The sequence below is a fragment of the Oryctolagus cuniculus genome, chromosome 11 (genome assembly GCF_964237555.1).
Source record: "Oryctolagus cuniculus chromosome 11, mOryCun1.1, whole genome shotgun sequence".
NCBI classification, from domain to species: domain Eukaryota; kingdom Metazoa; phylum Chordata; class Mammalia; order Lagomorpha; family Leporidae; genus Oryctolagus; species Oryctolagus cuniculus.
The window spans coordinates 28,909,003-28,923,630 of NC_091442.1; the positions used below are offsets into that span (position 1 = coordinate 28,909,003).

Sequence of the window (14,628 nt, forward strand, 5' to 3'; positions counted from 1 at the left end):
CCCCCAAAATGGCTGCTACGGCTGGCGCATTAAGCTGATCCAAAGCCAGGAGCCAGGTGCTTCCTCCTGGTCTCCCATGCGGGTGCAGGGCCAAGGACTTGGGCCATCCTCCACTGCCTTCCCAGGCCACAGCAGAGAGCTGGACTGGAAGAGGAGCAACTGGGACAGAATCTGGTGCCCCAACTGGGACTAGAACCTGGGGTGCTGGTACTGCAGGCGGAGGATTAGCCTAGTGAGCCATGGCGTTGGCTCTTCTTTTTTTTAATGTGAGTTTTCCTCTACCTAGGTAGGCAGGTTACAGCCTCAGATTTCTGAGATTGTTTCTTACCTGTTAAGTGAGGGGTATGGGAAGGAGGAGTGGGCTTCATAATACCTAGAGTTCTTTTTATGGCTTAATTTTAAGACTCATCCCAAATATATGACCTCCCAAAATATGTGAAAATTAAATGTAGCGTGTATTTAATATTTTCACTTTTAAAAAGATTTGAAAGCATGCGTCCTTTCTATTATATAGGTTCTCTTTGGTATGTGCATAAATCTCTCCCAAAACACATGTATTAGAATAAAGCAAACTCTCTGAAAGATTGTCATTTTTAATACTAACCATGCTAAATTTTTTGACTGGATATTTTAAAATCCTTAGAATTTAAAGATTCTTAGTTTTTCCTTAGATTTTTTTCCTGCTGTTATTAATCCTGACATTAATGCCTGATATTAATTATATCATCTTTTCACCCAGCTGGCCGAACTAAGCTCTTGAAGTTCTTTATTCTCCCTTGTTTCCTCAATCAATAGAGCACCAAGACTAATAGATTGACTTTCAAAATATCTCTCAAATAAAACTGGCCCAATCCCGATTCCCATTGCTGCTGCCTTATTAGCTCTTTAGTTTCTGTTTTAATAGTCAGATCATACAGGTTCAGGCTGTTTTCTTTGCCTAGAACACAAATGCTTTCCTTAGTATGAATTCAAAGTCCCGACTTATTTCAGATTTGATGTACACAGATTTAAAGTAGTTTAAAGTTTTTCTTAAGTAGAGTTAGTTGTCTTCCAGCCCTTGGATAGGCAGAGAGCCCTCAGAGGTCTTTCGGGATCTGTACAGAGCTTCTGCTCACACATATCCCTTCCTGCTGGAGGAAAGAGAGTAGTCAGTCTTTGCTGTCTGCTTGCTGAATAATCCAAAATTCTGGAGTAATTTAGTCCCAAGCCACTTTACCTCAGCAGATCGTTGATGTGGCTACCTCCTAGACCGTGTCATTGTCAATAGCTCCATAAGTCCCTCCATAATTTCCATTCTAAACATTCTACATTCCAGCCTCTTCCTTCTGTGGTAGATGTATTTGGTGCCTTTCCCAAATCCCTTTACCTTTACATGGCTGATATCCTCAGCTCATAACCATCCCCTCCCTTGTAGAATTCTCCCAGCAGGTTGGAACCATCTTAGGCAGAAACACTTGGTAGGCTCTGCTGTATCCCCAGGACAGCACCTAGTATAGTGACCAACTATTCCAGTTTGTTGGGATGCTCCCAGTTTTAGCAGTGAAAGTCTTACATGCTGGGAAATCCCTTCAGTCCTGTTCCAGTCAGGATGGTGGTTCACCCTAGCTCCTGGCTAATGACTGACTGGGATGGAGGTAAAAGAGCCGGGCCCTGCATCTGTGTGGGAAGGCTGAGAGCTCCCCTTGGGATCAGGCCAGAGCTAGGCCAGCTGATACTACCTCTTTGCTTAGCTGCCTCTTCTCTTATGACTGATCTCACTTCCTGACACATTTGTCCAGAGAGCACTTCTTCAATAAATCACTTGCTTGAGAAGCCCCATCTCAGGCTCTGCTTACAGAGAATCCCACTGGAGACGCCTTTTAGTTTTCTCAGGTTTTTCTCTCTAATCTCCCTACTCCCACAGGGGTTCAGCTGTCGTACCTTTTTTTCGTTTTTCAGATTCTGTCACCTTTTTTCCTATTTTCATTCTCAGCTAATGGCCTTGTTTCCTATTTCTATTTTCAAGGATAAAATTCATCATAAAAGAACTTCCACAAACTCCTTACCTACATTTGTGCTCTTTTATTCTGTCTTGTTTCTGTGGACCTGTGCAGTTCAGCAGAAATTTTGGTCACCAGAGAAATGTTCTGTATTTAAGCTATTCTATCTGTCAGCCATTTGTGATCCTTAAAATATATATACACTATTTATTTGAAAAGGTAGAACAGTGGGGATAGGGGAGAGCTTCTGGCCCCAAATTGCCACAACTCCTGAAGCCAGGAGCTGGGATCTCCATCCAGATCTCTCATGTGTATGGCAGGGTCCCGAGCACTTGGGCCATCTTCTGCTACCTTCCCAGGCACATTAGCAGGGAGCTGGATCAGAAGCGGAATGGCTGGGACTTAAACTGGAGCAGTTAGGACTTGAACTGGAGCTCTGGGGTGCTGGCATCCCAGGTGGCAGCTTAACCTACTGTGCCATAATACCAGCCCCACATGTGATTCCTAAGCTCTTGAAATGGAGTTAGTGTGTCTGAGCCAATCCACAGCCAGGAGGCAGGAGCTTCTTCTGGGTCATAGGTGCAGGGGCCCAAGGACTTTGGCTATCTTCTGCTGCTTTCCCAGATCATAGCAGAGAGCTGGATCAGAAGTGGAGCAGCCGGGACTTGAACCGGCACCCATATGGGCTGTGGGCACTGCAGGTGGTGGTTTTTCTGACTGTGCTACAATGCCAGCTGCCTTACTTGATCTTGCACCAACATCTAATGCAGTTAATAATCTCCTCTTTTAAATTGTTTATTCATTTGGCTTCTGGGATGCCTCTTATTATTTTTTCTAACTGCTTATTCATTCTCAGCTTCTTTAACTGGTTACTCTTCAGCTGACTGTGTTCTGAATGATGATGTGTGAGGGCTAAGTCTTTGGTCTGTCTGTATATTCACTTTCTTGGTAATCTCATGTGATATTGTGGCCTTTTTAATAGAAAGTTTTTATTTAATAAATATAAATTTCATAAGTACAACTTTGGGATTATAGTGATTCTTCCTCCAGTACCCACCCTCCCACCCCCAAACCATCTCACCTCCTACTCCCTCTCCCATCCCATTCTTCATTAACATTCATTTTTAATTATTTTTATATACAGAAGATCAACTACATACTAAGTAAAGATTTCAACAGTTTGCAACTTTGTTTATTTGAAAAGCAGAGCTACTAGGCCAGCACCATGGCTCAATAGGCTAATCCTCCGCCTGTGGCACCAGCACACCGGGTTCTAGTCCTGGTCGGGGTACTGGATTCTGTCCTAGTTGCTCCTCTTGCACTCCAGCTCTCTGCTGTGGCCCGGGAGTGCAGTGGAGGATGGCCCAAGTGCTTGGGCCCTGCACCCACATGGGAGACCAGGAGGAAGCACCTGGCTCCTGGCTTTGGATCAGCGCAATGCGCCGGCCGCAGCACACTGGCCGCAGTGGCCATTGGAGGGTGAACCAACGGCAAAGGAAGACCTTTCTCTCTGTCTCTTTCTCTCACTGTCCACTCTGCCTGTCCAAAAAAAAAAAAAAAAAAAAAAAAAAAAGGCAGAGCTGCGGAGAGAGAGAGGGAAAGCACAGTGATCTTCTATCTGCTGGTTTAGTACCCAGGTGGCCACAACAGCTGGGGCAGGATGAGGCTGGAGACAGGAGACAGGAGCCAAGAGCCTCATCAGGGTCTCCCATCTGGCTGGCAGGGGCCTAAACTTTTGGACCATCCTCTGCTGCCTTCCCTGGGTTATTAACAGGGAGTGGATCATAAGTGGAGCAGCCAGGACTCAAACTGGTGTCTTTGTGGGATGTAGGTAATGGATTAATCTGATGTACCACAACACTGCCCCCTACCCCCTTCTAAAGAATGGCCTTCTTTTTTTACCCAAACCTCTACCATGTGTGTGCATCCTTAATTTTAAGGACCTTTTCCCCTTGCTATTCCCTGTCTAGAACTGTTCCTGCTGTTGTACCTCAGGGCTGATTTCTTCCTTTAGATATCAATTTAATTGTCCCACAGAGAGGTCTTTCCTGACCATCCAGTTCAGACAGGTTCTCCTTGTTCTACTCATTTCTTTAGAGCAGTATTCATAATTTTTAATTATAGCTGTTCTCATAATTGTGCCTGTTCATTTTTTGCCTTTGTGCTATTAGTTCTGTAAGGTCAGGGATTTTGTTTACTTATTCAACTAAGGGCTTAGCTCATAGAAGGTACTGAAATAAATATTAAATAAATGGGAGAATAATTGTTTCCTTCACAGATGTTTGTTCCTGGATATGTTAATATTACCTGTTGCTTTTATTTGGCCAATGTAGCTCATGAGCTATATTTGCTTTTTAGAATGTAACATTTTTTTCATTTGTTTTTGATTAAAATTTGATTTCATGGCTTTACACATCTCATGTAAATATTAGTATAATTCCAAATAATATTTACTAATTTTTATGAAAAGTAAATTCAGGGATTCCTTTTAGAAGTAGCATTTTTGGAACTTAGAGATTATAAGTTTTATAGTCATTTATATTCACATACAGGCATATTTCAGAAATTGTTCTCACTATTTTCCCCCAAACAACCCAAAAACTTTAAATTGTATTAAAAAGTGGTTCCCGTTTATGTCACTTAGCAGCTGTCTTTTTTTTTTTTTTTTTTTTTTTTTTTTTGACAGGCAGAGTGGACAGTGAGAGAGAGAGACAGAGAGAAAGGTCTTCCTTTGCCGTTGGTTCACCCTCCAATGGCCGCCGCGGCCAGCGCGCTGCGGCCGGCGCACCGCGCTGATCCGATGGCAGGAGCCAGGAGCCAGGTGCTTTTCCTGGTCTCCCATGGGGTGCAGGGCCCAAGCACCTGGGCCATCCTCCACTGCACTCCCTGGCCACAGCAGAGGGCTGGCCTGGAAGAGGGGCAACCGGGACAGAATCCGGCGCCCCGACCGGGACTAGAACCCGGTGTGCCGGCGCCGCTAGGCGGAGGATTAGCCTATTGAGCCGCGGCGCCGGCCTTAGCAGCTGTCTTGCAAAATAAGTGGTCTTGGTCTCCTGAGTCAGGACTGCCAGTTAAAACTTCTCACTGAATTTCCTCCCCTTGAGCAAAAGAGGGGTTTTTAACAAATACAAAGAAATTGAGCAACAGCTAACCAAATAAGAAAAAGAGTATTACCCAATCCTTTAAAGTGCAAAGCGTCACACAGAAACATCAAGGGGGAACCCCTTCTGGACCCTGCAGAAAGCACACTGTGGAGATTCTGAGATTCTCATCTGTAGCTCCAATCTAGAAAGAAACAAACTGTCTAGATGTTTGTTTATTTATTTACTCTTTAAATTGAAAAAGCGGGAGAAATACTTACTGAGGAGGATCAGGTAAAGAGAGGGTAGCAAATTGACCAACTGGCTGACTCTGCCTAGAAACTGGAGCTTCTCTTTAAATTGGGCCGTCATCTAACACACACACACAAAACCCTTGAGAAGGGAACCTGAGTATTTTGTTCTAATAGATGGCAGAACCCTTCATCTGAACCCCTACATTTCTTCAGAGAAGTGAATGGAGCAGAGCATACCAGCCCTCACACTAAAGCTAGAATGGAAATTCAATGAACTTATATACATTGGAAACTGAATTAAGAAGTCCCCTACAGGGGCTGGCATTGTGGTGTAGCAGGGAAAGCCTCCGCTCTGCCACTTCCAATCCGGCTCCCTGCTAATGGCCTGGGAAAGGGAGTAGAGGTTGGCCCAAGTGCTTTGGCCCCTGCACTCGCATAGGAGACCTGCAAGGAGCTCCTGGTTCCTGACTTCAACCTGACCCAGTCCTGGCTGTTGCAACCCTCTGGGGGAGTAAACCAGCAGATGGAAGATCTCTCTATCTGCCTCTTCTTCTCTCTCTCTAACTCCAACTTTCAAATAAATAAATAAATCTTAAAAAATAAATAAAAGACATCAATTACATTTTGCAAATAAAATTCTGGGAGAGCTATGTCTATCTATCCACAAACAAGATGAATAAAGTGACATTGAAGCTGACATATATATTATATGACAGAAGAATAAAGAAGAAAGAATACAACAAGTAAAATCTGACAGGAATTCATCATAGAAGAAAAGGGACTTCTGAGACTTTTGTCCAGCTGCTTCATGCTATAGATCAACTTATTTAGAATTTGAATTCAGGTTAACAAGCTAGAAGACAAGGAGATAATGAGATGAAATGGGAGATTATAGACCTAAAGATATAGAAGTAAATTAGATATGTCAAAATCTAGGAAAAAGTTAAATTACTGACAGAGAAGTTAGGTTAAGATAATCCCAATATTGTTGAAAAGATTGGAAAAAATTAGAGAAACTTGAATCTGTGAAAGACAAATGATTTACTATTAATATAATTGCTGTCACTAAAGGAATGAACTAACAAATAGAACAAACGGATCAACATAGCATAAGATGTTTCACTCTCTTAGGCCGGCGCCACAGCTCACTAGGCTAATCCTCCGTCTTGCAGCGCTAGCACACCGGGTTCTAGTCCTGGTCGGGGCGCCGGATTCTGTCCTGGTTGCCCCTCTTCCACCAGCTCTCTGCTGTGGCCAGGGAAGTGCAGTGGAGGATGGCCCAAGTGCTTGGGTCCTGAACCCCATGGAAGACCAGGATAAGTACCTGGCTCCTGCCATCGGATCAGTGCCGGGCGCCAGCCGTAGCGCGCTGGCCGCAGTGGCCATTGAGGGGTGAACCAATGGCAAAAGGAAGACCTTTCTCTCTGTAGATCAGTGACAACACCTGATTTGACCAAGCTGTTGAACTTTTAGGATAAAAGACAAATTGTTTGGGATGTCTCAGATCTATGCTTCCTGTTGGCTGGGGCCAAGTTCAGTCTCCATAGAACCTTTGCCTTGGTCTTTGGGATATGCTGTGATTAGCTTAGTAGGAAGTAGAACATGTGTCTTGTGGCATTATGTTCTTTGGGTTGCTGGCATTGTGGAGGAGCTCCTAAGAGAAGTGGCTGTCACTCAATGGAGACAGTTACTTCTGAATTCCTGGTGTTTGTCTTCGCTTATCTGTACATCCAAGTCGTTGAACTAGATGTTTAATAGTCTGTTATCTTGGACTCAGCTCACAGAAGGGGTGCATTTATTCAATACTTGGAATTTCTTTTTTCTTTTTTTTTTTAAGATTTATTTATTGGAAAGGCAGAGAGAAAGAAAGAGAGGGGTATCATTTATCTGCTGGTTTATTTCCCAAATGGCCGCAACAGCCAGGCCTGGGTCAGGCTGAAGCCAGGAACCGGAAACTCTATCCAGGTTTCCCACATGGGTAGCAGGGGCCCAAGTACTTGGGCTGTGTTCTGCTGCCTTCCCAGGTACATTAACAGGAATCTGGATCAAAAGTGGAGCAGCTGGGATTCAATCAGAACTCTGATATGGGATGCTGAAGTTGTTAGGGGCAGCTTAACTCGCTGTGTCATGCAGGTCCCGTGGAATTTCTTATATGTTTTATTGCATTAGTACTTTCGTTTTGTGTTTGCTTCTTGTGAGAAGGTTCACAGTCTGTTGTATATGTATCATTTGGCAGTTCTCCTTAGCCAAGTCATGGGAGCCTGTCAGCATCTAGGTGTCTTTGACAAACTTTGGACAGACTTATTGCCTGAGGAGGAGCTTGAGATATAGATTAAGCACTCTGTGTACTATTTGATGAGAAGTCCATTGGATTGGATCATCTGGAGACTTGTTTTTGTGCTCTTTCTCTTTTGTTCTTTTCTCTCTTTCAAACTTACAGAAATAGTACTGTAGTCTGAACATAAAGTATGGTTAGAAGCCTTGAGGATTCTTCTCAGGAAACATTTTGTGTAGCCAAAATTCTACAAAAGTGTTACAGTGGTATGCAGTGCATTTTATGAAAACATTTTTCTGGGATTTAAGTTATTTCTTCTTTAAGTAAGTACAGTGTTATATCTTTGAAAAAATAGTGGATGGTGAGCTTTTGACCTAGTGGGTAAGACTCCAATTTAGAGGCCTGTATCCAATATTGAAGTACCTGGGTTCTATGCCTGGCTCTGGCTTCTGACTTCAGCTTCTTAATACAGATCCTGGGCGACAGCAATGATGGCTCAAGTGATTGGTTTCCTGCCTCCAAGAAGGGAAACCTGAATTGAGTTCTCATCTGCTGAGTCTGGCCCTGGGCCAGTCCTAGCCATTGTGGGTATTTGGGGAGTGAACCAGTTGATGGGAGCTCACTCTCACTCAAGCTCTCTCAAAAATAAATAAAAAGAATGGGACAAAGGAGAGAGAGAGAGAGAGAGAGAGAGAAGGAGGAAGAGAGAGAGTATAAAAGAAGGTGGATAATTGAGAATTCTTCAGGCTTCAGGCAAAAAAGCAAACTAATAAAAAGGAAGAAAAAAATCAAGCTGGTCTCAGATTTCTGTGTAGCAACCTTTAATACTAGCAACATTCAGGGGAGCTCTATTTGTAAGGTTCTGAAGGGAAGAAGAATAGCCCAAGTATGTCACTCAACTGTACAAAGAGGAAATGGATATATACATGTGTCTATGTGTGTGTGTGTGTGTGTGTGTATAAATTTTTATGTGTTTGAGAGGCAGAGAGAGTTCCCATCCACTGGTTCACTCCCCAAATGCCTGCGATGGCTGGAACTGGGCTGGGCTGAAGGCGGGAGCCCGGAACTCAATCCAGGTCTTTCACATGATGTAGGAAGCCAATTACTTGAGTCATCAACAGTCTAGGGTCTGCATCGGCAGGAAGCTGGAGCAGGATATTGAACCCAGGTACTCACTCATAACTCTGACGTGGGATGTGAGTATCTTAACCACTAAGCTAAACACCTGCCCCAGGAAGCAGATATTCTTAAACACGAAAGAACTCAGGGAGAGGAAAGTATAGGAGATCCACTTAATCAAAACCCATTTGATAATGAAATATGACAATTAAGAAGGAGAAGTTGTGGTAAGAAGACTATGAGCTGATTAACTCAGCTAAACTACACAGTGCATACTAAATAACTATGTATGGAGTAATACTTACAGATGGAATGTGAAAGTAATGAAAAGGACATTGTAATCTTAATCTAACAAAAATTGGGAGAAGAAAAAGGAAATATGAGTGCTAAGGTCTTCAGCTTTCAAAGCAGGAAGTTAGTGGATTCTGTCCAAAATCAATTGTGCTTAATTTTAAAAACAAAGTGAATTCACCCTCTACATAATTTTTTACATATTTAAAAAAATATGGGAGGTTCAAAAACACCAGAAGATAATAGCTGGTATCAGTATATGTGCTATTTATATTTAATGGGTGTCACCTTTTGTTATATTTACTTCTAATCATGTATAAATATTAAAACAAAAAGAGAGGTTTAGGGAAAAATAATGAATACCAATGCATTTACTATCCAGGTTGAGACAAAAAGCATTGCTGATATAATTGAACACTCTTGTATGACCAAAGTCTCAGGGATTTTGTTGTCAGCTTTTTACATACATGTCTTTATACTTTAAATGTGCAAAATATAATTAATAAGTTTTCTGATTTTCAGCTTTGTAGAAACAGTATTCAACCATTTGCCCTGTTAGCTTAATGTTGTTTTGGAGATTTATATTGATATGTGTTGCTTGAGTATATTTTTTATTTTATAAGATTATTTTATGATATTTGTTAATTTTCACTTTATGAAAGCTCTGTGGTTTCTTTTTTTACAATTAGCTTATGATAAAACTTTTTTACATCTTATTCCTAGATAATGTTTTTCTTAATTTTTAAAAATTATCTAGGTAAATTCTTATAGAAAAGAAGCATTTACTGAAGATTTAATAGTAACTTTGATTTCCCTTTTATTTTTTTCTATTAATTCCTTAAAATTAAAATTAATGCTTTATTAAAGGAATGATCCCCTTTGTGAATTTTCTCAGTATACTCTTCCATCGGTGTAAATGCATAGAAAGATACCTGGAGTGATGTTTCCCTAATGATATTCATTTCTAGATGGTGGGATGTGTGGTCATTTTAAACTTTTAGCTCTTGTACATTATTCATAGTAAAGACTATTTTTTGTGAAAATAAAGAGTGATATTTTTCTCAAAACTGAATGTTTTGAGATATTGAATATGATTCAGTAATGCAAAAATAAGTATAAATTACATGGCAGGAGTATAAAGCATTTTTTTTTTCATTTTTATATTTCAGAGTTCTTTAAATATTATTCATAGTGTAGTTGAAATGATGGGGCCATTATTGTGGCACAGCAGGTTAAGCCGCAGCTTGGGATGCAAGCATCCCATAGCTTGGCTGTTCCGCTTCTGATCTAGCTCCCTGCTAAAGTGCCTGAGAGGCAGTGGAAGATGGCCTAAGTACTTGGGTCCCTGCCACCATGTGGGAGACCTGGATGGAGTCCCTGGTTTCTGGCTTCAGCCTGGCCCAACCCTGTTGCAGCTGTTTTGGGGAGTGAACTAGCAGATGGAAGATTTTTCTCCCCCCTGCTCTGACTCTTTCAAATAAATAAATAATAGATAAACCTATCTTTCTTTAAAAAAATTTATTGTAATGGTAGTCTGGCTTTCTTGAAAATATGCTCATTTAGATCAAAGGAAAAGCTAGATTTATTCTTTTACTTAATTATCTCCTTTTCAGCACCTTTCTTCAGTTTCTCATGATTCAAGGAAAGAAAAATTAGTGCAGTAAAAGTTTAAGGCCCTTGAGAGTAATACAACCTTCAGGGGATTTAGACTGTATGTTGATGAACTTTTCAGGAACAGTAGAAACTTGTAGTAGATTTTTATTTATTTCTTGTACCGAGGTTGTACATAGTCTAGCTCCCCTTCCTGAGTTTTCTTATGTCCTGTGAGCCCAAGTGTCAGGTTTCTTTGCTGAGGTGACATGTACCTCTCTGTGTCCATGGTAGATATAATGAACATCACTAAACTGGATTCTGTCACAAATCAGAGTACATGGGGGCTGCCGCCTTGGCGCCGTAGGTTAATCCTCCAACTGTGCCGCTGGTATCCCATGTGGGCACTGGGTTCTGGTCCCAGTTGCTCCTTTTGCAATCCGGCTCTGCTGTGGCCTGGGAGTGCAGTGGAGGATGGCCTAAGTCCTTGGGCCCCTGCACCCGCATGGGAGACCCGGGGGAGGCACCTGGCTCCAGGCTTCAGATCATGGTAGCTCTGGCCGTTGCCGCTATTTGGGGGGTGAACCGTCGGATGGAAGACCTTTCTGTCTGTCTCTCTCACTGTCTGTAACTCTGCCTGTCCCAAAAAAAAAAAAAAAAAAGTACAAGGTATTCTCTTTTGTTCTGTTTGGTTTGTAGGTATGACCTTGCTTCTCGGGAGTGGCTTCCACTGAACCGCTCTGTGAACAGTGTGGTGGTTAGATACGGTCATTCTTTGGCGTTATACGAGGTAAAATATCTCTACTGTGTACTAAGAAAAAACTCTTCCTTAGTTACTTCATGTATTAAATAGTTGAGAAACTGTTCATTGTTGGTTTTTAGTTGAGGGATGTATAATTGGCTAAGTTTTAAGTGGAAGTTAAAGTTGAAACTTTAACCCAAGAAATTTGAGTGAATGCAAACTACATTTGGATATTAAGATTATAGTACTAAATGGTTGAGACTGTAGATTTTAAAAGTGTAAATTGACTTTTACATGTAATATGACTGAATAATCATCTTCCTTGCTTTTGTAATCTTTCCCTTGCTTTTGTAGTTCTTGGTAGGATGCAGCAGCTGTATTTTTCTAAGTCATTCTTTATTGAAAATATCTCATGAGAGCAAGATGAAGAAAAGTGGAGAAGTGTCAGAAATATAGAATATGATTTATGTTATTTCCCTTTTGTTCCTTTCTTCATACTTTTCCTAGTAATTCGTTGTAAGGTGCTTTTCACTAACATGCTAAGCTAAGAATACTGAGATTTTGAACTGATCCTTTTGGATTCTTAGATTTGATTTTTTTCACTGCTTTTTAAAATTTTATTTATCTATTTTCCCTAGGATAAAATTTATATGTATGGAGGAAAAATTGATTCAACAGGAAATGTGACCAATGAGTTGAGAGTATTTCATATTCATAATGAATCATGGGTATTGTTGACCCCAAAGGCAAAGGAGCAGTATGCAGTGGTTGGGCACTCGGCACACATTGTTACCTTGAAAAGTGGCCGAGTGGTCATGCTGGTCATTTTTGGTCACTGCCCTCTCTATGGGTATATAAGCAATGTGCAGGAATATGACTTAGGTAGGTACATTTTTTCCAGTGAAATTTTGTAATGTAAAATTTAAAACCTCTACCTTTATTGTGACTGTTTAGCAAGATTTAAGCTAATATTGACCTTAAAACACAATTAACATTAATGTATTACCAGATAAATTTAGATTATTGATGTTACCATATAGTAAATGTTTGTCACTGTCAATTTGGCAAGGAAACAAAGTGAGGCACTTAATGCTTTGGGTGTCAAAAAATAAGTAAATAAAAATGTTTTGAAGCAACAAATGTTCTGAAGAAAAAAATATTTGGGTAGCCCTTTAGAGATGGGTTTAATGGAGTGTGATTTCTCTTTAATGTATAATCTTTCCTTTTGTTAAACTTTATTTTATCTTTAATTATGCAGTAGGAATAACAGTCATAATTGATATTCTTGAGAAAAGTAGGTCTATAAAGTACATCTGTATATTGGTTACTAATGATCATAAGGAATTAAGTATTCATTTGAGAAGAATCTGAGTTTTAAATTTGGTGAGATCTTTTCCTGCATGGTATTATTAGACTATTAGAACATTTAATAATTGGAGTTTGGCCATATGGATTTGTTGTAAGTTTTAGATGGTCTTTAAAAAAAAAAGAAGATAAAAGACAGTTACATATATATCAGTTCTCCTGAAATCCCTTCTCTTGCCCTAAGCTATTTAATATTTTAAGTATTAGAGGAAAAGCCTGCAGTGTTCGCCTTTGACTGTTTTTCCCCTTCCAGAGAAGAATACCTGGAATATATTACACACCCAGGGTGCCCTTGTGCAAGGGGGCTACGGCCACAGCAGTGTTTATGACAACAGGACCAACGCCCTGTACGTTCACGGTGGCTACAAGGCTTTCAGTGCCAATAAATACCGTCTTGCGGATGATCTCTACAGATACGATGTGGAAAGCCAGATGTGGTGGGTGCTTTTTTGAGCTTTTGCTTTAAAGTGTGAACCTCATAGAGATAATTATAGGAAAATGTCGTGCATTCTTTTTATTTTCAATCCAGGTGGATAATTCTGTTCAGCATTTTATGTGGAGAAATTGGGAAATAAGTAGCCTACTATTTATTTTCTTGCATTATTCTGTAAGTTAGAAGATACTGGGCATTTTGGGACTAGGTTTCAATTTTTCATTCACTAACAACTACTCTAAAATTTTAGCTCGTCAGAATCCTAAGGAGTAAATTACAAAGCTGAGTTTGTACACTTTTCCAATAGAAAATATCCACTTTTTAACTTTTTGGTGGACAAAGTGTCATTTCTGGGGTCAGTTACTAGTGTCATTCTATGAAAACATCAAACAGGATGTTCTCACTGACTGAGTTTTCCTCACTATGAGCTATATTTCAGCCTACAGATATCATGCTTTTCACAAATTTGAGTTCTTAAAGGATGTAATTATAAAGCAGTGGTTTTTCTCCCTTCTTCTTCTGTTTGCTCTTAAGCAAACAGAATCATACTATGGATAGCATTTTAGATTCTGTTTGTCATAAAAAATAATTTTTATTGACTGTAATACTCTATAATGTAGGTATTCTGAGCCTCTCCAGTTGGAAGTTTTGGTTTGCAACTTTTGTCTTATTAATAAAATATTGTGCATAAGCTTCTATTTGTATTTCACATAATTTTTGCTCAGAAACTGGAGCTATAGGGTCAGAGGGAAGAACATTTTAAGGGCCCTAATATTTGAAAATACTTCAAAAAGCTTAGTGGAATTAAAAGATGAATTTGTTTTGGTGCAAAAAGTTTTGAAATTCATGCATACATATACTAGAGGTCTTCAAAAGTTCATGGAAAATATGTATTAGGGATTTGAAAAAAATTTTTGTACCAAAAAAGCTAATCTTTTAAATTTATTTTCTGTGAACATTTTGAAGTACTCTTGTGTTTTGCCAAAGCTCTTAACAGATCTTTAAAATTTTACATATTTATATGCAGAGAGAAGTCTGGAGGTATTTGCACATTTAAGTCTGAATTTAGTGAAATGGTTATGTTTGCATTAGCAGATAGATTCATATTCTTTAAAAACTAACCTTGTATTTATTATTTTTAAATAAACTCAAAAGGACCATTCTTAAGGACAGCCGATTTTTCCGTTACTTGCACACAGCTGTGATAGTGAGCGGAACCATGCTGGTGTTTGGAGGGAATACACACAATGACACATCCATGAGCCATGGCGCCAAATGCTTCTCTTCAGATTTCATGGCTTATGACATTGGTAAGTTTCCCAAAGCCATTTTAGCTTCAGGAATTTTTTTGTCTGTCAGCATTTTAAAAAGTGACCAAAAATATCACCAGTTCAAAATGGTCAGGCATTTGAAAGATGTCCAAATGGTGTTTTTTAATATTCACTTGACTAATGTTACATATCTATTTAAAAAGTATTAGTTCTACTTTTCAAAGTCACT

General features: G+C 40.0%; 1 protein-coding gene across 1 annotated transcript in view; it reads left to right on the plus strand.

The window, feature by feature from the left end:
* The window catches only part of ATRN (attractin), a 160,286-nt gene that overhangs the window by 68,043 nt on the left and 77,615 nt on the right, over window positions 1-14,628 (plus strand). The window contains exons 7-10 of the mRNA XM_002710922.5: window positions 11,288-11,378; window positions 11,969-12,212; window positions 12,949-13,132; window positions 14,284-14,438. Of these exons, the coding sequence (XP_002710968.1) occupies window positions 11,288-11,378; window positions 11,969-12,212; window positions 12,949-13,132; window positions 14,284-14,438 (674 nt within the window). The remainder of the gene's footprint in view (window positions 1-11,287; window positions 11,379-11,968; window positions 12,213-12,948; window positions 13,133-14,283; window positions 14,439-14,628) is intronic.